This window comes from Puma concolor, chromosome B4 (assembly GCF_028749965.1).
Source record: "Puma concolor isolate L17-30 chromosome B4, mPumCon1.1.hap2, whole genome shotgun sequence".
In the NCBI taxonomy this organism is placed as follows: domain Eukaryota; kingdom Metazoa; phylum Chordata; class Mammalia; order Carnivora; family Felidae; genus Puma; species Puma concolor.
In genome coordinates, this window is record NC_141673.1 from 132,293,980 (window position 1) to 132,316,536 (window position 22,557).

Consider the following 22,557-nt stretch of genomic DNA (forward strand, 5'->3'; position numbering starts at 1 on the left):
CTAAACACCTACCACTGCTTACTATAGACAGTAGGTCCTTGAAATTGAAGATGATAAACTTAAGTGGTAGCTCTCTGAGTATGTATAAGTTTAGTATTTATAAAATGATTATCGTGAATTGTCTGGTGAGGTTAGGCCTTATTTTAAAATGCAGTACAGGGGCGCCTGGGTGGCTCAGTCGGTTGAGCGTCCGACTTCAGCTCAGGTCACGATCTCACAGTTCGTGAGTTCAAGCCCCGCGTCAGGCTCTGGGCTGACGGCTCAGAGCCTGGAGCCTGCTTCCGATTCTGTGTCTCCCTCTCTCTCTGCCCCTCCCCCATTCATGCTCTGTCTCAAAAATAAATAAACATTAAAAAATATTTAAAAAAAATAAAATGCAGTACATACTAAGGTAGTGGGATTCTCCAGTACTAGTTAGTAGACTGGGATTTTAGTACTGATCTTTCATCAAGTCATTTGAGAGTTTTATGTCATTTTGTTATTTTAATTATTAAGTCAGAATTATAACAGCCATGTGGTACAAATAAGATAGGATAGGATAGTAATCTGGAAAAGTAGAAAACACGGAAAAAACTTTTCAAGTCACCACCATATTGAACAATTGCATAAGACAGGAGAGTATTTTGAAAAACTACACTAAACTAGCACAAGGCTCCACCATGTTATTGTCACTGTTGCTTGCATAGGTTTCTAGACTGTAAGTTGTTTTCTGATGAAAATGTAATCCATTTACATTTATCTTGCTATGTCTGTTTGCACTGTACTGTTGTAAGAGGATTTTGTTGTACTGAATACTTCTTGAAATGTGTGCCTAAATTAGAGGCCTTATATTTGCAAAGGATTTGAATTTTGATCTACAGTTTTGATGATAGAAAAGAATAGTGATTATATTGGAAATTTTGCTGTAATGAAATTATAATAAAAAATGCAAACTGTAGTTCACAAGTGTAATACATGAAGCTTTAATAATATTTTTGCTTAAGTGAACTCTTGGTACTTATTATTTTTAAGTTAGCATTTCCTAAAATGTGTTCCTTATTAATTTAATGGGATGTTAACTAGTACTTGCTAGTATTTCAAAAGGGGGTTTATATTGCCAAATAAATTTGAGATAAATTGAATTAAGCTAAACAGTCCTCTTTATTTGAGAACCTATTTAAGCCTGATGAAGTGTATTGTTTCCCCAAATTACTTGACCGTGGAACTGTTTGCAAATCATATCCCAGCACTTGTGTTCTGCAGAGTTTATATTGCCTTAAATGAAAGTAAGTTGTGTAGCAAGAAATTTACCCAAATTTATTTAAAATATTTGGAATGAATGCAGACTTAATAAAATAACATTTATCACAAGAGATTTCAAAATGTTAATTCTCTAAGTTAATGTCTCCTTTCTCTTAATTTGTAGGTACGAAAAAAGGACCAGATCAATATTGAAACGAAGAACAAAACTGTTCGTTTTATTGGAGAATTAACTAAATTTAAGATGTTCACAAAAAATGATACACTGCATTGTTTAAAGGTTAGTGCTGCATTATTTGTGTTGTTTTAAAAAATTTTTTAATTTTTTTTTTTTGCTTTTTATTTATTTTTGAGAGAGAGAGAGAGAGAGAAAGCGAAAGCACGGGAGGGACAGAGAGAGAGAGACAGACACAGAATCCAGTGACAGGCTCCAGGCTCTGAGCTACCTGTCTGCACAGAGCCCAACACGGGGCTCGAACCCATGAACCGCAAGATCGTGACCTGAGCTGAAGTTGGACGCTTAACCAACTGAGCCACCCAGGTGCCCCTTGAGTTGTTTTTAATAGACAGATTTTAAGTTTTGGTTATAAATGCTGGAAAAAATGAATTAAGTAAGGAATTTTTTTTAATCTGAAGGAAGATAGGAGTGAAAGGGAATATTAAACAGATGAACAGAGTAGAAAACAAATAATAATATGCTAGAAATGCAGCTATCACAGTAATTACATGAAATGTAAAAGGACAAAATACATGAAGTAAAAGCCTGAAGAATATAAGACTTGATTAAAACAACACTGTAGGCTGCCTATAAGAAACATACCCTTAAATACGAAGACCATAAAGGCTAAAGTAAAAAGATGGGAGAAATATACCAGGGAAGCATTAATTAAAAGTCACCTGGTTTCATTATTATCAGGCAATTAAGGCACGAAGCATTTGTTAGAAATAAAGAAGGATAGTTCAGAATGATGAAGAGGTAGTTTTAATAGGAAGGTATTACCTTACTGAATCATTATGAATCCAGTAAGGTAGCTTCAAAATATATAAAGCAAAAATCAAGGAAAGGAGACATAAACAAATTGACAAACGTAAAGGAGTGGAAACACCTTTCACTAGCTGAAAGAAGCAGCAGACCAAATCAGTACATATACACAGATTTGAATAACACAACAACCTGGATCTAACTGACACTCTACCCAACAGCATCAGAATTTACAATCTCTTATGATATACATGGATCATTTACCACAATTAACCATTAAAATCTCAGCACATTAGGGGTGCCTAGGTGGCTCAGTCGGTTAAGCATCCGACTTTGGCTCAGGTCAGGACCCTACATTTCGTGAGTTTGAGCCCCGCGTTGGGCTCTGTGCTGACAACTCGGAGCCTGCTTCAGATTATATGTTTCCCTCTCCTCTGCTCGCTTGCTCTTTGTCTCTCAAATGAAATTAAAAACAAAAAAAAGAATCCCAGCAAATTAGAAAAGACTGAAATTATTCAGATTATGTTTTCTGTCCACAATGGAATTAAGCAAGAAATTAGTTAATAAGTAATTATATGTGGTAAAGCTGATACAGTATAGATGGAATAATTCTACATTTGGAATTGATTATTATTAACAACAACAAATTTTGTATCAAATTGATTTCCTAGGGATATTATTAGGTAGTTTACACAAAGTGGGTCTCATGGATTCAAGTACATTTGGAAAACCCTGAGTTAAACAAATTTGCCCAATTACTTAACTGCTTGATTTCTTAAGAGTGTTTAAAATACTAATAGTCATTGTAAATATTCAAGGGGTTAAGTTTCCTAAACCTACTTGGAGCATCTCAGGTGACTACAAAGTACATTTAGAGAAACTCTGGATAACATTTTAAGAGGGATTGTTAAAGATTTCTCAGTGCTGTAGTTGAAGGGAGTCATACCATGGAACAATTTAAACGTTAGTATATTTCTTCATAATAATTATTACAAATACATAAGAAGGATATACATTTTTTTGGACACAGAAATTCCATTTCTATAAGTTTTAAGGTTATTATTGCACAGATTTATCTACAAGGATGTTAAGTATTGGTAAATATTAACAAGTATTGTTAAGTACACAATTGTTTAAATAAGAAATTGTAAACAGTTTTAATATTCAATAAATAAGAATCATTGGAGTTTTATTGTGGTTCATATTATACAGAAATATGTCCCTTTTAAATCATGCCATGCAAGGGTAAATAAGGACACAGCCAAAATAGTTATATTATCTAAAAAACACCAAGTTATTAAATGATGTGGTATATTTGAATCTGTTTTGGTTTAGAAAATATGCATAGAAAAAGATTGGTAGGATAAATACTTAAATGCTATGGTAATGTGTTATGTTTGTAAATGTCATACAATGAGCCTGTTGTAGTCAGAATTTTACAAGTAAATATCATATAAACCAAAACAAAAAAGCCATTTAGAAAATGTTCGCTGTGTATGGTGCAGATATTTAAATACATAGCATCTGATAATCATCATAGAAAGGGCTTTAATATTAGTTTTTCATGTATTTATCTGGAAGGAAAGGCATTAAATGTATTGAAGATTTTCGATTAAATTTTTGTGGCTGAACACAAAAGATACTTAGCAATGACTCTTGTTAAGCTAAAGTAGACTGGCTTTTGTTTTTCACACTGATATTTTTAAAATTGTTACATACAGTAGATCTGTATTTTCTTTCTCTAATAGGACTGAAGTATTGTCTTTGTGTTCTCTCATCATCATTATTATTACAGATGCTTCTATCAGACTTTTCCCATCACCATATTGAAATGGCATGTACTCTACTGGAAACATGTGGAAGATTTCTTTTCAGATCTCCAGAATCACACCTGAGGACCAGTGTACTTTTGGTAAGGGCTTGAGGATCCTGGCAAGAGCTTGAGGTTCTTGATTTACTTCAGGGGTTAGAAATATTATATTGACCAGTATCTATGATCAATCTTGCTCTGCAGCATAAACTAGAACCTCCCATATTTATGTGCTGCGCAGCCAGTCCAGGAGAGTTGCAGGAATTTTTCCCACTTGGGCGCCAGTGAGTTCACACTGTTGTAAAGGAGGATTAAGTTCAACCCCAAATAACTTTTGATAAATGATTCAAATGAGCCAAGTACTCTTAATACTATTATATTAGAGTCATTGTTATGGATGTTCTTGGATATTCAAAGAAGCCATTGTTAAGTGCCATAAGCATATAAATTATAAGCTTAAACATATAAACTTGAAATTTTAAATTAAAAACAACTTTAAAAATTAACTTGGGGTAGAAGTTATTTCTTAAGCTAATTAGAATACTGAAATGGCCATCAAGTTTCTTGATCAGTTAAATTGTTATGCTTACTGATAATACCCATGCATTCCTTGCAGTCTTGGGACCTTTCCAAGTGTGGTGGAGGGAGTGTTGGTGTTAGTGTTAAAGGGAGCTCAGGTTTAGGAATCGCCGGGCATGTACTGTCATTATTTCAGTGTTGCTGTTACAAAAGTCTGGATTGTGTCATTTTTTTTAGATGTTATTTTCTTAAAAATCTAGTTGTGAGCCTAAACATTCTCTGCCAATGCTATTTAAAATGAAGAAACACAAGAATTTATTTCTTTAAAAAATTTTTAAAAAATATTTATTTATTAAATGGTTTTTTTTGTTTTGTTTTTTTTTTTTTTTTTGAGAGAGAGAGAGAGAGAGAGTGAGTGAGTCGGGGAGGAGCAGAGAGAGGGAGACAGAATCTGAAGCAGGCTCCAGGCTCTGAGCTTTCAGCACAGAGCCCAACATGGGGCTCAAACTCATGAACTGGGAGATCATTACCTGAGTTGAAGTCCGACGCTTAACCAAAGGAGCCACCCAGGCACCCCTAATGTTTATTTCTGACAGCGAGACAGAGAAGTTTTGTTGGGAATAAGTATTAGAATGAAAGTATTTTGACTAACTTAGACTTTTTTATTATAGGAACAAATGATGAGAAAGAAGCAAGCAATGCACCTTGATGCAAGATATGTTACAATGGTGGAGAACGCATATTACTACTGCAACCCACCTCCAGCTGAAAAAACAGTGAAAAAGAAACGTCCTCCTCTCCAGGAATATGTCCGGAAACTTTTGTACAAGGATCTCTCAAAGGTTACCACTGAGAAGGTAAATCTCATCGAAATTATAAAGTAATAGTAAATTTGAGATTTGTGGGAGTGTTAAGATTGTGTAATATTCAGGGGCGCCTGGGTGGCTCAGTTGGTTAATCATCCGACTTCAGCACAAGTCATGATCGCACCGTTCAGAGTTCGAGCCCCACGTCAGGCTCTGTGCTGACAGCTCAGGGCCTAGAACCTGCTTCTGATTCTCTCTCTCTCTCTTCTCTCTTCTCTCTTCTCTCTTCTCTCTTCTCTCTTCTCTCTTTCTTTCTGCCCCGCCCCTGCTCATGCTGTCTCTGTCTCTCTCAAAAAGAAACTTAAAAAAAAAAGATTATATAATATTCAAATTTATTCTTCTTCCTCCTAATGATAGTAGTATTAAGAGCAGTGCACTTTCCTTCTATCCATTGCACTAAATTGTTTTAGGTCAGGAACATGTATTTCAGCTTCCTTAGGTCAGTTTGTTTATAAATTGCTTCAGTGTTTGACAAAGTATGCATAAGAAATTGAATCAGAGCTGTTAAATTTCAGCAGTGAAGTTTAGGAGAGGTAAGATTAGATTCCAAATTTAATTATGGTTGATTCTATACAAAACTTCCTAAAATGGAATTCATATGATGATACTTAATATATAGGACTTATGTTTTGTTTTCTTTTATGATTCTTACTCTGAAGTAGCAATTCTTTCCATTTTAATTTTGCTGTTGTTTATATTTGTAATTACTGCTTTGTCTCTCATATTCTATAATCAGTTTGACTAAATATTTTGCTTCAGTATAAAGGATTATAACTTTGAATGGGCTTTTGGAGATCCATGGCCCTCTGAAATTTCATAATTTTGAATGTCTAGGGCTGTTTAAATTTTTCTAGAGGGAATGTTTATAGTCTTCCTTAGATTCTTAGCAGGGATCAATTTCCAGAAAAGGTTAAGAACTACTAACCTATTTTCTTTCTTTCTCTCTTTCTCTCTTTCTCTCTTTCTCTCTTTCTTTCTTTCTTTCTTTCTTTCTTTCTTTCTTTCTTTCTTTCTTTCTTTCTTTTTCTTAATTTTATTTTTTTAATTTACATCCAAATTAGCATATAGTGCAACAGTGATTTCAGGAGTAGATTCCCTAATGCCCCTTACCCATTTAGCCCTTCCCCCCTCCCACAACCCCTCCAGTAACCCTCTGTTCTCCGTATTTAAGAGTCTCTTATGTTTTGTCTTCCTCCCTGTTTTTATATTATTTTTGCTTCCCTTCCCTTATGTTCATCTGTTCTGTGTCTTAAAGTCCTCATGTGAGTGAAGTCATGTGATATTTGTCTTTCTCTAATTTCACTTAGCATAGTACCCTCTACTTACATCCATGTTGTTGCAAATGGCAAAGTTTCATTCTTTTTGATTGCCGAGTAATACTCCATTGTATATATGTACCACAACTTTTTTATCCAGTCATCCATCGATGGACATTTGGACTCTTTCCATACTTTGGCTATTGTTGATAGTGCTACTGTAAACATTGGGGTGTATGTGTCCCTTCAAAACAGCACATCTATATCCCTTGGATAAATACCTAGTAGTGCGATTGCTGGGTCGTAGGGTGGGTCTATTTTTTAATTTTTTGAGGAACCTCCATACTGTTTTCCAGAGTGGCTGCACCAGCTTGCATTCCCACCAGCAGTGCAAAAGAGATCCTCTTTCTCTGCATCCTCGCCAACCTCTGTTGTTGACTGAGTTGTTAATGTGAGCCATTCTGACAGGTATAAAGTGGTATCTCATTGTGGTTTTGATTTGTATTTCCCTGATGATGAGTGATGTGGAGCATTTTTTCATGTGTCGGTTGGCCATCTGGACGTCTTCTTTGGAGAAGTGTCTATTCATGTCTTTTGCCCATTTCTTCACTGGATTATTTGTTTTTTGGGTATCGAGCTTGATAAGGTCTTTATAGATTTTGGATACTAATCCTTTATCTGATACATCGTTTGCAAATATCTTCTCCCATTCTGTCGGTTGCCTTTTAGTTTTGCTGATTGTTTCCTTCGCTGTGCAGAAGCTTTTTGTTGATGAGGTCCCAGTCGTTCATTTTTGCTTTTGTTTCCCTTGCCTCTGGAGACGTGTTGAGTAAGAAGTTGCAGTGGCCAAGATCCAAGAGGTTTTTGCCTGCTTTCTCCTCAAGGATTTTGATGGCTTCCTGTCTTACATTTAGGTCTTTCTTCCAATTTTGAGTTTATTTTTGTGTATGGTGTAAGAAAGTGGTCCAGGTTCATTTTTCTGCATGTCGCTGTCCAGTTTTCCCAGCACCACTTGCTGAAGAGACTGTCTTTATTCCATTGGATATTCTTTCCTGCTTCGTCAAAGATTAGTTGATCATACATTTGTGGGTCCATATCTGGGTTCTCTATTCTGTTCCATTGATCTGAGTGTCTGTTCTTCTGCCAGTATCATACTGTCTTGATGATTACAGCTGTGTAGTATAGCTTGAAGTCTGGGATTGTGATGCCTCCTGCTTTGGTTTTCTTTTTCAGGATTGCTTTGGCTATTCAGGGTCTTTTCTGGTTCCATACAAATTTTAGGATTATTTGTTCCAGCTCTGTGAACTAACCTATTTTCTTGATTATTGCAGTTGCCTTGTTAAAAACTTCACATTTAAGTAAGATATGATTGAAGAGAACATTTCAAGGTTAACTCGACAAGTGTGGAACTTTTTTGTTTTTAGGAAAAAAATGTAAAACAAATTAACTTCTGAACAGAGTAAACCTGGGGGAGAAAAGGCGTACAATAATACTCGTGTTATATATGCGACATTGGAAATTGGACTCAGCTTGCAGAGAGTCAGAGACAGTACTTGTTTCAAACAATAAGCAATTTGAAAGCTGTTTTAGAATTGGCTAAAAGTTTAAAAAATATAGATTGCTTATACAGTTGATAGCATTAACAGTTCCACTGAAGCTGATTAGAGAACATACTAAGTGCTTGAAAGATGGATTGTGGCTGTAGAGTAGAGATGGAAGGAATGCTTTGCAATCTGCCAGCAGTATCCTTTTTGTTTTTTTTCAGAATAAAAATGGAAAGAACTTGATTATGGGTAGAGCTCTGCTCATCTCATTACCAGTAGAGCTTTTGAAATAGTAATGGCTAACTTTTATGCGGTACTTACAATGAGCCAGACACTTCCCTGGGTATCTCACATGTTTTAATTTGTCTAATCTTTACAACAAACTATGAAATAAGTGCTGTTATTATCCCCCCTTTTGCACATGTGGAAATAGAATGCTGTGTAATGTCAGCCTTGATATTGTACTCTCCAGTTTAAGTAGTCTTTTAACCAATTGACCTTGGGTTTAATTTACTGGAAATTTTTGATTCATAAAAAGTATCAGAGATTATTTACATTAATTATATGCAAAAGAAAATATTATTTTTGGTAAACCTTTATTTTTTTTTTAGTGATCTGATTTTAGGAGTGTATGTTATTAGCTTGTATGAAGATCTGGAAACTCTATGAAATTTAGAGACTTTATGTGAATAAATTTAGTGACAAATGTGAGTAAATTTTGCCAATAATTAGAAAAAAAATCTCACTTTTCCTATGTCTAAAGTCAAGTGGCTGGTAGAGGATCTCTAAAGTATTTTTCATTTCGAAAATTATATGACTGCACAGTCAAAACTATATTACTGGGTATATGGGAATACTATGTGCTCATGTTAGTAATTGAAACAAAATTCTCTTCATGTAGGTTTTGAGACAGATGCGAAAGTTGCCCTGGCAGGACCAAGAAGTGAAAGACTATGTTATTTGTTGTATGATAAACATCTGGAACGTGAAATATAATAGTATTCATTGTGTAGCCAACCTCTTAGCAGGACTGGTACTCTACCAAGAAGATGTTGGAATCCATGTTGTGGATGGAGTTTTAGAAGATATTCGATTAGGAATGGAGGTACTGAGTACTTTCTTTAAAGGCATCAAATTGGAGTTTGGAGAATTTAAAGAGCTTTTAAATTTGATTATTGAAAAATAATAATTTGGAAACCTTCCTTTCCCTTCCCCTTATGATGTCAATTTACTATTACTTCTTCAGAGTTAGTGTTTTCTTCGAAAACCCTTTTGTCTCAGATTTCCTGGTCTTGCAGGCTAATGCTGGAGAGGTTTTTTTTTTGCCTCTTTCTCAAGTTCAGTCAGGCTTTTGAAAGATTGTAGTTTTTTTATTATTTCTGGGGCACAGTTAGGACTCAAGTGATAGGTGTTTCTAAAACTCTTAATTAGGAGAATTGGTAATCATTCAATAATAATTTCTGTAAACAGTTTTCTGTAAAGAATTTCTGTATGTATATAATTCATGAATTACAGAAAAATTAAGTTTTGGGGGCTTATAGGGAGAATTACATTTTAACTGTTTTGTCAACTCATTTAATGATAGCTTAATACTGAGTTTAGTATTTAACTTGTTCTTTTTGTAAAACATTTTAAACATAGCCATTTCTTTTTTTTTTTTTTTTAATTTTTTTTTTTTTCAACGTTTATTTTATTTTTGGGACAAAGAGAGACAGAGCATGAACGGGGGAGGGGCAGAGAGAGAGGGAGACACAGAATCGGAAACAGGCTCCAGGCTCTGAGCCATCAGCCCAGAGCCCGACGCGGGGCTCGAACCCGCGGGGCTCGAACCCACGGACCACGAGATCATGACCTGGCTGAAGTCGGACGCTTAACCGACTGCGCCACCCAGGCTCCCCTAAACATAGCCATTTCTTAGAGAAAGAATACCCAGTGATGATCACTTTATTTAGAAAAGAAGGAAAGAACCCGCTATTTTTTCTCTGTTTAGTATTCTTTCAGTAATTGATATTATCAAGTGACAGAGGAGAATTTTACCTCTTTTCAAACACATTACTATTCTTTAATGGAAATCTGTGTTTGTTTTTCCTTTAGGTTAATCAGCCTAAATTTAACCAGAGACGTATCAGCAGCGCCAAGTTCTTAGGGGAACTTTATAATTATCGAATGGTGGAATCAGCTGTTATTTTTAGAACTCTTTATTCTTTTACTTCATTTGGTGTTAACCCGGATGGCTCTCCAAGTTCACTAGACCCCCCTGAGCACCTTTTCAGAATTAGGCTAGTGTGCACTATTTTGGATACCTGTGGCCAGTACTTTGACAGAGGTTCTAGTAAACGAAAACTTGATTGCTTCCTTGTATACTTTCAGGTATGTAAACTAAAATACACAGTTTCGCATTCAATGCTTTACTGCGGTTACAAAAATACTAGAGAAGAGATGCTATAGCATTCACATATCACATGTAAGATGTGCTCATCATTTGATTTACTCCTGCTGCAAGGATGTAGAGATTAAAAAATATATGATGAATTCTATTATATAAACATTCTACTTGGCATTGTCACTTTTATAATTGACAGTAATTCATCATTAGTTTGGAAATTATTTTGGTATAGTTTATAAATTTGGTAAAGTAATTTATGGATTATGGTATTTGGTATGGTAATTATACATTAAATTACTTGTGGTTTTTTTGTACATCTCATAACATTTTTAACTCATTTATGTTGTTTTTAAATCTAAAATTCTTGTTTCTAAAGGATTTAAGTTTTTTTTTTTTAGAAAAAACTGTCATTTTTGGAAAATATGTTGTTTTCAACACAGGAAAAAATATTTGTTCATTCATGGTAAATTCTTGGGTTGTACTTTTCATATCTTAATTTTAGTTAATTATGTAAACTTGTAATTTAGAGGAAGTATAGTATAAATGAAATTCAGATACAAATATGGAGACAGTTCTATAACTTCTATGAAGTTGGTGTTCCAAAAGTTAACTTATAGGTTGGTTGTTTGGAACCTACTCTTTCCCATATAATACAGTGTTATAAATACTGATTAGGGTTAGCTCTTCACTATCAAATTCTCCAGGTGTTACTGAAATAAAGTACCACAAGTACCATTCAATTCTGTATGATCATTCCATTCTGTATAATCTTTTGTTAGTGTTTTCTTCCTTTATTTATTGGTGAAGAAAATAAATCTAAAACTATAATTTTTGAAGTGTCAAAACTACCTCCACATAGTGGCTGGTGTTAGATGGGGGGGTGAATACTCTCAGGGAAGAGCAGTTTGTTAACTTTGTTCTGCCACCGTACCTGTGCAGTAGAGGACGACATGTCACTCCTTTTTTTTCTTAGTTGATAAGCAGAAAATGGGGAGGAGAGTTTTGGAAATTTGAGAGTGAGATTGCCTGTTGTATGTAAGGACTATCTTAAGTTGGAGACAATCTGTTTTTGAAAACCAAAGATTTGCTACAAAATGTCACCTGTAACTATCATCATCAAAAGTAAACTCTCTTTCAGAAGTGTGTTCCTTATTTGCATTTACTCTGAAATCCTAGACTGAGAGAAAAAAGCCACTTAGAAATATCCAGGAACAAAAGGAGACCAAAGTATTTTCCATACTGATTAGTCGGCAGAAACGTGTAGTAGGCTGTACCTAGGAAATAACGAGTAAGGAGTGAGTGAGGCCGGGGAGATGAGGGCAGTGTGTTCTCCCAGGACAGAGGATGTACAGTGAAGTATGGGAAAGCCAGATGGAAAGTATCACCTGCAGCAGTGCTTCTAAACTTCATTATGAATATGCACCACCTGCAGGTATTGTTAAAATGCAGATTGTGATTCATTCGGTCTGGGGTGGGGGCCTGAGATTCTGCATTTCTGACGAGCTCCCACTTGAGGTCCACACTCAAACTGGAAGAAGAGAATGAAAGCACCCAGAAGAATACCTGTTTATATACAAGCAAATTCTTGGGTTGTGCTTTTTAGTTAAACTAAATGTAGGAATTACAAAGTATGAAATCGAATGAAGGAACCAGGCTAGGAGAAGAAAGGAAGGATATCTAAACAGTGCCATATACGCAGTGGATGTTCAATGAATGCTTGCTGATTAATGATTTTTTTGTATTTCAGAAACTGTATTTTCAGATACTTTAATTGACCTTTTAAAATTAAAATCAAAGCAGGTAGTATAGAGAAAATGATGAAAATGTATCAAAACTATGGCTTTGAATCTGGTTGTTTTGTAAAATCAGTATTTAAACCTGGTTTGGGAGTGGGGTTTCTGCCTTGTGTCAGTACCTAGAAATTTATTTGGTATTTTATTTATGATTTTAACTAGGTAACATCACAATACAGATTATTATTTGAAAGTATTTTGGTTAACAAGTTCTTACTGCTAAATTTATTTTTGATTTGTTATCAGCGTTATGTTTGGTGGAAGAAAAGTTTGGAGGTTTGGACGAAAGACCATCCATTTCCTATTGACATAGATTACATGATCAGTGATACACTAGAACTGCTAAGACCAAAGATCAAACTCTGTAATTCTCTGGAAGAATCCATCAGGCAGGTACACGACTTGGAACGAGAATTCTTAATAAAACTAGGTAAGCAACTAATTAAAGAAAATGAAGATGATATTTGGCAGATTGTTTTTAGAATTTGCTTCATATTATCAGAGTTTGCTTTTGTATACTTCCTATTTTCAGTGTTGAGTGTTACTTAATAGTGTTAGGTGAGACCTGGGTGGCATATTTGATTTCACTGAATAATCCCAAATTGAAGGAAAGCGGTCATGTAAGTAGGGATGGAAAAAAACACAATCCTGTTAGCCTTTCTTAATTTTAGGACTTTTGGTTGCTAATACAAAGTACTTTTGATTAAAGCATCTCTTATATATACAGTATGTATGTATTTTCAACAAGTATTATTTCCTAAGACAACCTGGGCATGACACTGTAGGGAGGAGTATCTGTTAGAAGTTTGGAACTACCTTGTGGTATTTCAGACCTAATTCCCTGGGAGAGTTGTCTCTTTTTCTAAGGACTAGAGAAAACGTGAGAAATAACGTGTTACAGGAGACTTGGTCTATTTACTTTCTCCACATCCCTCTGCAACTATTCTGGAATAAGAGTTAGCTCTTGAACAGTTCCCACAAGGGACTAAATGAGCTGACTAACTTTGTCAGTGGAAATAACTGGAATGAGGTGTAGTCTTTCAAGTCTTGTTTGCTTGCTAATAGTTCTTAGCATGTTAGTATGTTTTAGTGTAGTCATTTCAAAGTGACATGCTTTTAGGCTGTTAAGCTAGTGTTTTATTTCCTCCTAGCACTCAGCACCCATATGTCTGTCGCCGAAAGATCCTTAAGCTTCACCGGTTACACTAATTGCATAAATTTACTATGTTGCATATATGAAAAACTACTTTTCATGGCAAAGGCATTTGTGATTTTTTTTTCCTTTAAAACTGTTTTTCTTATTATATCCAGCATTTTAACAGAATTTCTTTCTCCAAAGATCCGTCTTCCTTTGGAGAATATGATTACTGTTATCTAACTGAGCAGTATTTTTAAAGGTGCTACCGATTGTGTAACTATTGACTTTTCTACCACTCCACCCACAAGGACATATGTGATTCTTTTGTTCTTTGAACTTTGTCCCAAGTCAGCACTTTTTTTCCCTTTTCAGATTTCCAATTGTATAAAATGGTCATTTCAAGCAAAGTACTTATTTATCTACTTATTTATTTCATTTACTTAACATGCTTTAATATAGTTAAGTCTTAGTCTTGTTTCCCAAAAACTTTCATGAATGGTTCTCTCTGTGTAGTGGGCATGAGATAGCACTAGTTTGACACCCAGTTTGATAGCAGCAAAGAGTGTGGTATGCATTATCCTTTGTAGAGCAAAGGGTTAAATGAAAGGACCGCAAGCTTCTTTTGAGGGGTCTGTTCCTGTTTAGAATATGGCAAGGAAAAAATAGGCCACCATTTGTGAATGAAATTCTAAAGATGATGGCAACTGGAATCAATATGCTCCCAAGTCCCATTTTTCTCTTGCTTTAGAGTCTAAATATCAGGAAGAAGATGTACATGAATGAATCTATATTATATTATAGATTATATTATATATATATAATATATATTGTATTAAATCTATATTTCCTATTGATAGATAATACAGTATCCTTGATAGTTTTTTTTTGTTTTCAAGCACTTTGTAAATTCTTTATTATTTTAACTTTATAACAACCCAATGTAAACCTAATAGTTAATGAGAAAGCACTACAAAATTCCCTAAGATTTTTAAGTCATTTTTAATATTATTAGAAGTAGTACTTATTCATGGCAGAAATCCTGAAAAATACCGAGAAAACAAAAATTACATATTTCATACATAAGAACAATCATGTGTTAACATTTTTTGGTACATGTTCTATTCTTTTGAAATTTTTTCATGTTTGTAGTTATATTACCGGATTTTTTTCTACCTAATACTTAAGAAATTTCTTCCTGACATGAAATATTTTTCTAAGTCTTAATTTTTTTTTAATTGGTTATATTCCTTTGTATGAATGTGCCATAATGTATTTAATCTTGTTGTTTGATACTTAGGCTGTTTCCAGTTTTACATTAGTATAAATAACATTTCTGTGTGATTTTTGTGTGCATCTTGGTTTTCTCAAGAAAGACATAGAATTATTGGCTCAGACATTCTCTTCCAGTTTAAGAACAAAAAACAAAGTGGTAATAGGCAATATAATTTAATCAGGCATGGAAGTTGTAGACTGTATAATAATATAAGGAACAGAAATGAGGGAAACAAGTGAAAAAAAAAGAAGACTCATGAGTAAATTATAAAGCCAACAGTGTATTTCATAAATGAGAAACAAATTCAGTAGAATAGAATAAAAGACCTAGAAGCATCCCCAATTAAATATAAACTTATTTAGTGTATAATAAACTAGGAATCTTAAAAAATAGCATAAGGGCAACAGGTTGGCATATAGGAGGAAAACTGATATAGAGCCACATCTGATATCCTCAAACTCCAGATGGATTAAGGAGCTAAGTATTTATTTTTAAAAAGTTTAAAAAGATATATGATTATCAAATATTTGGAGGTGTTAATTTTCCCAAATTCTAAAACAATTGAAGAAAGCACACACATGGCCACAGATCTAGGTGCTTAAAGCTTTTATACCATAGAAAAATAACTGAAATTAAAATGAGGACAGTTTGCATGTCAGGTTTGTTTCAGTTACATAAAGGGCACAGGCAAATTGGTAATAAATTAGAATATCCCAAAAAATAAATGAACATGATAAGGGAAGGCGGGGAGAGTAAGTGTTCTTACTGAGTGCTGCCTGATGCCAGAAATCAAAGACTGTGCTCTCTCTGACATGTTGAGTATGGGAAGAAATGCTCAACATGTCTAGTAAGCAGAGAAATATAAACTAAAGCAGTCTAAAAGAAAGTATTACAGTTACTACTATCTCGGTTATGAGCAGGAAAACTGAGGCACCAAGCAGCGTTTTATTGTTTGTCTTTTGTATTTTTATCCCTATGTCCTGTGGGTATACATTTTTATTTCATTGTTTATTTTAGATTGACACTGTCCTCGGGGTCAGCAGTAGGATAGTTCATATATACCGTAGTAAATGCAAAATGTATTTATAAATTGCTTTCGAAACTGACTTGCAATGCAAATGCAAATGTGTTAAAAATGTATGTATTTTTCTTAGAAATTAGGAGTATGACTATCAAAACAAAGTGACTTACAAGTTATAGTTCTTCCCAACCTGCATGTTTTAAATGGCTGTAACAAAAGCGTAAAAATAGCCCGTGCCATGTGAATTTATCAGTACGTGATATTTTTACCGAGAATGTTTAGATTTAGACAGTCGTGGGGTGCCCAGGTGGCTCAGTCGGTTGAGTGTCCCACTCCAGCTCAGGTCATGATCTCACGGTTTCTCAGTTTCAGCTGTGCATTGGACTCACCGCTGTCAGCGTGGAGCCTGCTTCAGATCCTCTGTCCTACTCTCTCTACTCCCCCCCCACTCGCTCTCTCAAAAATATACCTTGAAAGAATAGATTTAGACAGTCGTGACTTTAAATTTTTTGCCTTTGATAACTTAATTTTTTTGTTTGTCTGTTTGAAAGAGACAGAGTGCGAGTAGGGGAGGGGCAGAGAGAGAGGGAGAGAGAATCCTAAGCAGGCCCTGCGCCGCCAGCGCGTAGCCCAGTGCAGGGCTCGCAGCCACAAAACCCCGAGATCATGACCCAAGCAGAAACCAAGAGTTGGATGCTTAACTGACCTAGCCACCCAGACGCCCCTCTCTTTGATAACTTAGAGAACAGTCAAATATTGTTTCTTAAAGTCTGTATAAATGAATAAGCAAATAAATAAAATTTATATATGTAAAATCTAAATTTGTGTCTGTGAAATCTAGTAAGTGATGAGAAAATAAATATTTAAGTTAATGGATTCTCATTCTGAGACACCAGCTTCTTTTCTCAGCATTAATTTTCCTTTCTCTCTGAGCATTATCCATCTTTTCTTAAATTTTATTTCCAAACTTGAATGTACCTACTTTAATCACTCTGTACACTCATGTTTTTGTCAGTTCAGTTAACTTCTTAGACTTAAGACACTGGAATAATTTTTTTTTACTTTTATTGGTTAGTTAATTATTGAAACTCTCTGAACTTCAACATTCCTCATAAAATGAAAGAGTTAAATCATTTCATGGTTGCTAAAGTTTCTTTTTGCCCTAATCATCTAAGAGTCTGAATAAAGTATTTATTAAACACCTGTGTGTTTATCAATATATGGCCTCTGACAAGTTTTGAATGTATAAAACAAGGTCTTTGTAGTGAAGGGTCTTATAATCTGATGTCATGTTTTATGAAATCTTAGAAAAAATACTACATGGTGTATCCTTAGATGAAAAGTGCCATGAGAAATTCTCCAAGAGCTTTAGGAGCAGATAGGAGGAAGAGTAATAGATTCAGGTACTCATTATGTGTATTCAGGAAGTAAAATTTAGACTGAACTTAGAGAATGTATAGGACTTGAAAGTACATAGTGAAGGATACTCTGCATTGAGAAGAGTATCTGATGAACAAGATTGCAAGATAGTATGCTTTGTGACAGAAGAGGCCCAGCTATAGGAGAAGGCTAGAGAGAGACAAGGGGAAAGTCAGATCAGATGAGGCATCTTGAAAGTAGAGAGAGTCGTTTGGAATTCCAATGTTAACTAAGAATTGACTAGGCAGTGAGATGTGACTGAACATAGGAGGTGGGAGCAAATTCAAGCCCGGGGGTTCCCTTAGGAGGAGAATGCTGTTACTGAGGAAAAAAAATTAAGCACTTTGGTGACATGCCTTTGGCTCCTTCCCTTAGTCTTAATTTGCAGACATTCAAATTGATAGCCAAATGTGATTTCTCTTACATGGTTGAGGCGGCATTTTATGTGCTAGTACTTTTTGACATGTTCATCTGAGATGGAGATAAACAGAAGCTGGAAAAAAAGTACACATATATATGTGTGTGTGTGTGTGTGTATGTATGCACATATTATATATGTATTTATATATATACATATATGTTGGTTCATATATATAATGTATCATTGATTTTTTTTGTTGAAATGAAGGTCTCTTTAGTTTGTAAAATGTTTCTCAAAATAATTTTGAATTGTATTCTTGTTTTACTATTCTGAGAAAATGGCTTTTGAGTTACTTTAATACATACTTCTAAATTAAGTGGTATAATATTGAAAATTTATCCTTTTTTATATACTTCTTCACTTTCTCCTCATTTCAAGGCCTAGTAAATGATAAAGATTCAAAAGAGTCTATGACAGAAGGAGAAAATCTTGAAGAGGATGAAGAAGAAGAAGAAGGAGGAGCTGAAACAGAAGAACAATCTGGAAATGAAAGTGAAGTAAATGACCCAGAAGAAGAGGTGATAACTTTTATTTATAGCAAATAGGTACATTTGTACAAGAGTATCTTGATTATTTGAGCCAAGATTTCCTTGAATGCATAAAATAAGATCTCCTTCCAACCTGCGAACTCTGAAAGTTTCCTGAGAAAGTAGATATAAATGATAAAAATTTAGAACTGGAATGTTTCTGTAATTGGTTTCCATATAATAGGTAGACATTACATTGTTCTTTTAAAAAATGAGGTTGTTGTAGAAACATTCAACCATATAATTTAAATTGGATTATTAAATATTTTATAATAATAAAAGGAAATGAGTGTATCAGACCAATCTTATGGCTGCCTTTGGATTTTGCTACTACACCAGTTAGATAAACAGAATCTAATAAATTAAACAGCCTTAGTAAATGTGACTTCAAAGAGTGACTTGCGGGGCCCCTGGGGGGCTCAGTCGGTCGGGTGGCCAACTCAGCTCAGGTCACGATCTTGTGGTCTGTGAGTTCGAGCCCCGCATCGAGCTCTGTGCTGACAGCTCAGAGCCTGGAGCCTGCTTCAGATTCTGTGTCTCCCTCTCTCTCTGTCCCTCCCCAACTCATGCTCTATCTCTCTCTGTCTCTCAGAAATAAATAAATATTAAAAAAAAAAAGTGACTTGCTTTCCTATAAATTCCTCATTTGAAGAATTGGGATGTATTACATTTTCTTCACTAAATACATTTCCTCCTTTTCTTTCTTTTTTTTTTTATTTTTTTTTAACGTTTTATTTATTTTTGAGACAGAGAGAGAGCATGAACAGGGGAGGGGCAGAGAGAGAGGGAGACACAGAATCGGAAGCAGGCTCCAGGCTCTGAGCCATCAGCCCAGAGCCCGACGCGGGGCTCGAACTCACAGACCGCGAGATCGTGACCTGAGCTGAAGTCGGACGCCCAACCGACTGAGCCACCCAGGCGCCCCCATTTCCTCCTTTTAAAAAGTGAACTTTATAATTTTGAAAATTGTATCTTTAAAAAAAAAATGTGTATCTATTTTGAGAGAGAGAGAGTTTGAACAGGGGAGGGGCAGAGAGAGAGGGAGAGAGAGAATCCCAAGCAGGTACCACACTGTCAGTGGCAGCCAGACATGGGGCTGGATCTTATAAACCGTGAGATCATGACCTGAGCCTAAATCAAGAGTCTGATGCTCAACCAGCTGAGCCACCCAGGCTGAAAGTTGTATGATTTTTAACCATTGCTTACTTTTCCAATTGCAGTTGAATGTCATACATGATACAGTGTGTTTGCTAAGTGGAAAAAAACACAGTGTTCGGTCGGCATTGCATGAGCCTTGTCTGGGAGCAAAAGTGAGAGAGATGTGGTTTAATAAGTGAAGTTGCATAGTTTGCTTCTCCTCCCACTGAAGACCACCCTCTCCCATGGTTGCTCTCTGAGCATAGGGAGAACATTGTTAAAGAGAGAAAGCGGGTTGATTAATAGCAGTGAATAAGAAATTCTGCAACCGCTTGTTTCAGCTGAGAAAGAAAAGGGCTGGAGTTCACTCTTCAGACAAATTGTGCTCTTTGTTTTCATCTGGGTCCTCACTCCTTCAAGCTCCGCGTGGCATTTTGAAGTTCTCCCCAGCAGCTAACAACCAGAATATTTCCTCCTTAATATCAGCTACATAAATTAAAAATGACTTTCAAGATTAAGTAAATGTTCTTCTAAAATTTGAATTTTCTTTAGCATTTATACAATTTAACAGGTTAAATACAAGATTTATCATTATAATAGCAATAATATTTATCGAGCATTCATTGTTCATAGTCACTTTTTTAAACACTGTATTTACATTACCATTTCTCATACCACCCTGTGAGGTAGGTGAGAAAATAAGGGACAAATAGGTGAATTTGCCCAAGATCTCAGAGTAGTAAGTGGTGAGCCAGTATTTGAACTCAGACGGTGTGACTGGTGCTGTGCTGACCCCTCCTGCTCTCCTTAGCCAGCTTAGATTTTGCAGTCCGTTCACTTCCAGATCCCACAGGTTATTATGTCAGTGTATAATAGGGATTAGGACAATGGGATTCTTGTCCAGCCTTTCAGTTTCAGAAGTTAATTAATCCATTGTGTTTGCCTGAGTTATAAAAAATAAAGGGTAAGGAGAAAAAGTTAATGCATTTTATTTTATTTTTTTAATTTTGAAAGAGCACAGGCAGGGGAGGGGCAGAGAGAGAGGGAGAGACAGAATCCCAAGCAGGCTCCATGCTGTCAGCACAGAGCCCCACTTGGGGCTCAATCTCACAAACCGTGAGATCATCACCTGAGCCAAAATCAGGAGTCGGATGCTCAACTGACTGAGCCACCCAGGCGCCCCAATGCATTTTAATTTAAGTGTTAAGAAATGATTAATTTTTTTCCAAGGGCAAATTTAAGAGCATCTCTATTGCAAATTTGGTTGTGAATTACAGACTTACGTTAAAAAAAAAAAAGTTAATGCATTTGAAAAAAAGTAAATGCATTTCTGTACATTCCCAGAGTATTTCCACTTTAGAAACTCTATAAGTTTCCAGATACCAGTATAGTAAATTATAATACACTATTTGGATTTTTACAATTGTTATGTTATTTCTCATTCACATTCATTGTCTTGGCACAATGAGAAGATGCTGGATTTAGTGTAGTCTTTTTTTACACTTACAGAACCAAGTGAGAGTGAGTTGTGTTGTTGGAAGTGAAAGGCTGCACAGATGGGGCACAACTGTGTGCTTTTGTATGTGTCTGCCCTTTTGAAATATCCTTTGGGGTTCTGTTCAGTCTTCTGTTTGAAAGGAAATCTGACTGATCGAAGAGGAGGTGGGGGTATTGACAAGAGAGGATGGGGAGAAGTGGTGAGGGGGAGCAGAATGTCTAGCTCCTGCTTAATAGGCAGTGTGTCCTTGGGCAAGTCACTTATCCGAGCCTTAGTTTGTTCATGTATAACAATGGGGGCGTGAGGTCTTATCCTGCCTTCTTAGAACTGGATAAAGCAAACAAAATGAAGTATGTGAGAACACCTTATAGGCTGTTGTGCTCTGTACAGTGTAGTGCTTTATAAATCTACTGTCCTTGCTTTCCACTGCTAACCAGGCTAAATTTGAACTATTTACTGACGTTCATTCCAGAGTTAGTTGAGTATTAAAGAACTACTATGAGAAACTCAGTCTCAAAACAGCCACGGAGGAGAAATAACACAAAAGGTTCAGGAAGCTCATTCCTTTTGGAATTCAAGGAAAAGAGTTTCTACAAAGGATCTTTGTATTATTAGATCGGTGGAAGATAGTGAAATGGGTTTTCGGCTACTGGTGTGCATTAGTTTTCAGCTGATGTTGCCAGCTGACTTTGCCCTAAATTGTAGGCAAACCACATAAAAGGCTGGAACTTGAGAATAATGAACAATTATACAGAAATTTTGAAATCTTTTTAAGTAATGTAAAATATAAGTAACCCTTTTCAAAATGTTTTAATCTTCTAATGTTATATAATTTCAGGAGGGTTCTGATAATGATGATGATGAGGGCGAGGAAGAAGAGGAAGAGAATACCGATTACCTTACAGATTCAAATAAAGAGAATGAAACAGATGAAGAAAATACTGTATGTATGGCTGAAAATTTGCTTTTGAGGTCACACAATATTTTCATTAGTATTTCAGTTTTAGCCACTGAAGTTGTGTTTCTTGTGATTATTGAAAAATATTCTTTTGGAAATTCATTTCAATTTGTTTTCCTATCAAAGTACCTTACTGTGTTAACAGGTTTTTTTTTAAACATGTAGTGTTACACATTTTACTCACTTGTTCCTTGAGTTATGTTGAGCAAGTTATCCATACAAAAGACTCTGCCATCCAAAACTCTGGTTACAATTTGTGGTCTGATTTCTTGTTTTGTTTTAATAAGGAGGTAATGATTAAGGGAGGTGGACTTAAGCATGTACCTTGTGTGGAAGATGAGGACTTCATTCAAGCTCTGGATAAAATGATGCTGGAAAACCTTCAGGTACGAGCGGTTCCCCTATTCCAGAGGGTCCTCTCCCTACAGGATACTGCAGCGCATTCAGTTGTGGTGGTTACAGGGGTCTCTGCGGCTTAACATTTGCCTCTGCAGCAACAGTACAGTTTGCGTCTGCCAGTACTTCTTATACTTTCCCTGATGTGCACATTTCTTTGGGCTACACTGGGGGGGAAATGTAGTTAATGTAAGACTTCGAACAGTAATTTCATTGTACCTGTCTGCCTTTTTTCTCTGAAGTCCTATCTCTGTTGCTAAGACTTTTTACTTACAGTTTGTTTACAATTCAAACTTGGCCAAAGATCAATATTTGGGGAAATTTAATACACTAAATTATTAAGCTTGATTTAAAATTTGAATAACTTGTCTATA

At 35.5% G+C, this 22,557-nt stretch overlaps 1 protein-coding gene across 2 annotated transcripts in view; it reads left to right on the forward strand.

Moving 5' to 3' along the window:
- UPF2 (UPF2 regulator of nonsense mediated mRNA decay) overlaps positions 1–22,557 on the forward strand; it is a 112,723-nt gene that overhangs the window by 68,711 nt on the left and 21,455 nt on the right. For both annotated transcript variants that reach the window (XM_025930354.2, XM_086714977.1), the window contains exons 10-18: positions 1,406–1,519; positions 4,017–4,133; positions 5,222–5,407; positions 9,118–9,321; positions 10,311–10,586; positions 12,642–12,825; positions 18,046–18,185; positions 21,668–21,772; positions 22,075–22,173. In XM_025930354.2, the coding sequence (XP_025786139.1) occupies positions 1,406–1,519; positions 4,017–4,133; positions 5,222–5,407; positions 9,118–9,321; positions 10,311–10,586; positions 12,642–12,825; positions 18,046–18,185; positions 21,668–21,772; positions 22,075–22,173 (1,425 nt within the window). The remainder of the gene's footprint in view (positions 1–1,405; positions 1,520–4,016; positions 4,134–5,221; positions 5,408–9,117; positions 9,322–10,310; positions 10,587–12,641; positions 12,826–18,045; positions 18,186–21,667; positions 21,773–22,074; positions 22,174–22,557) is intronic.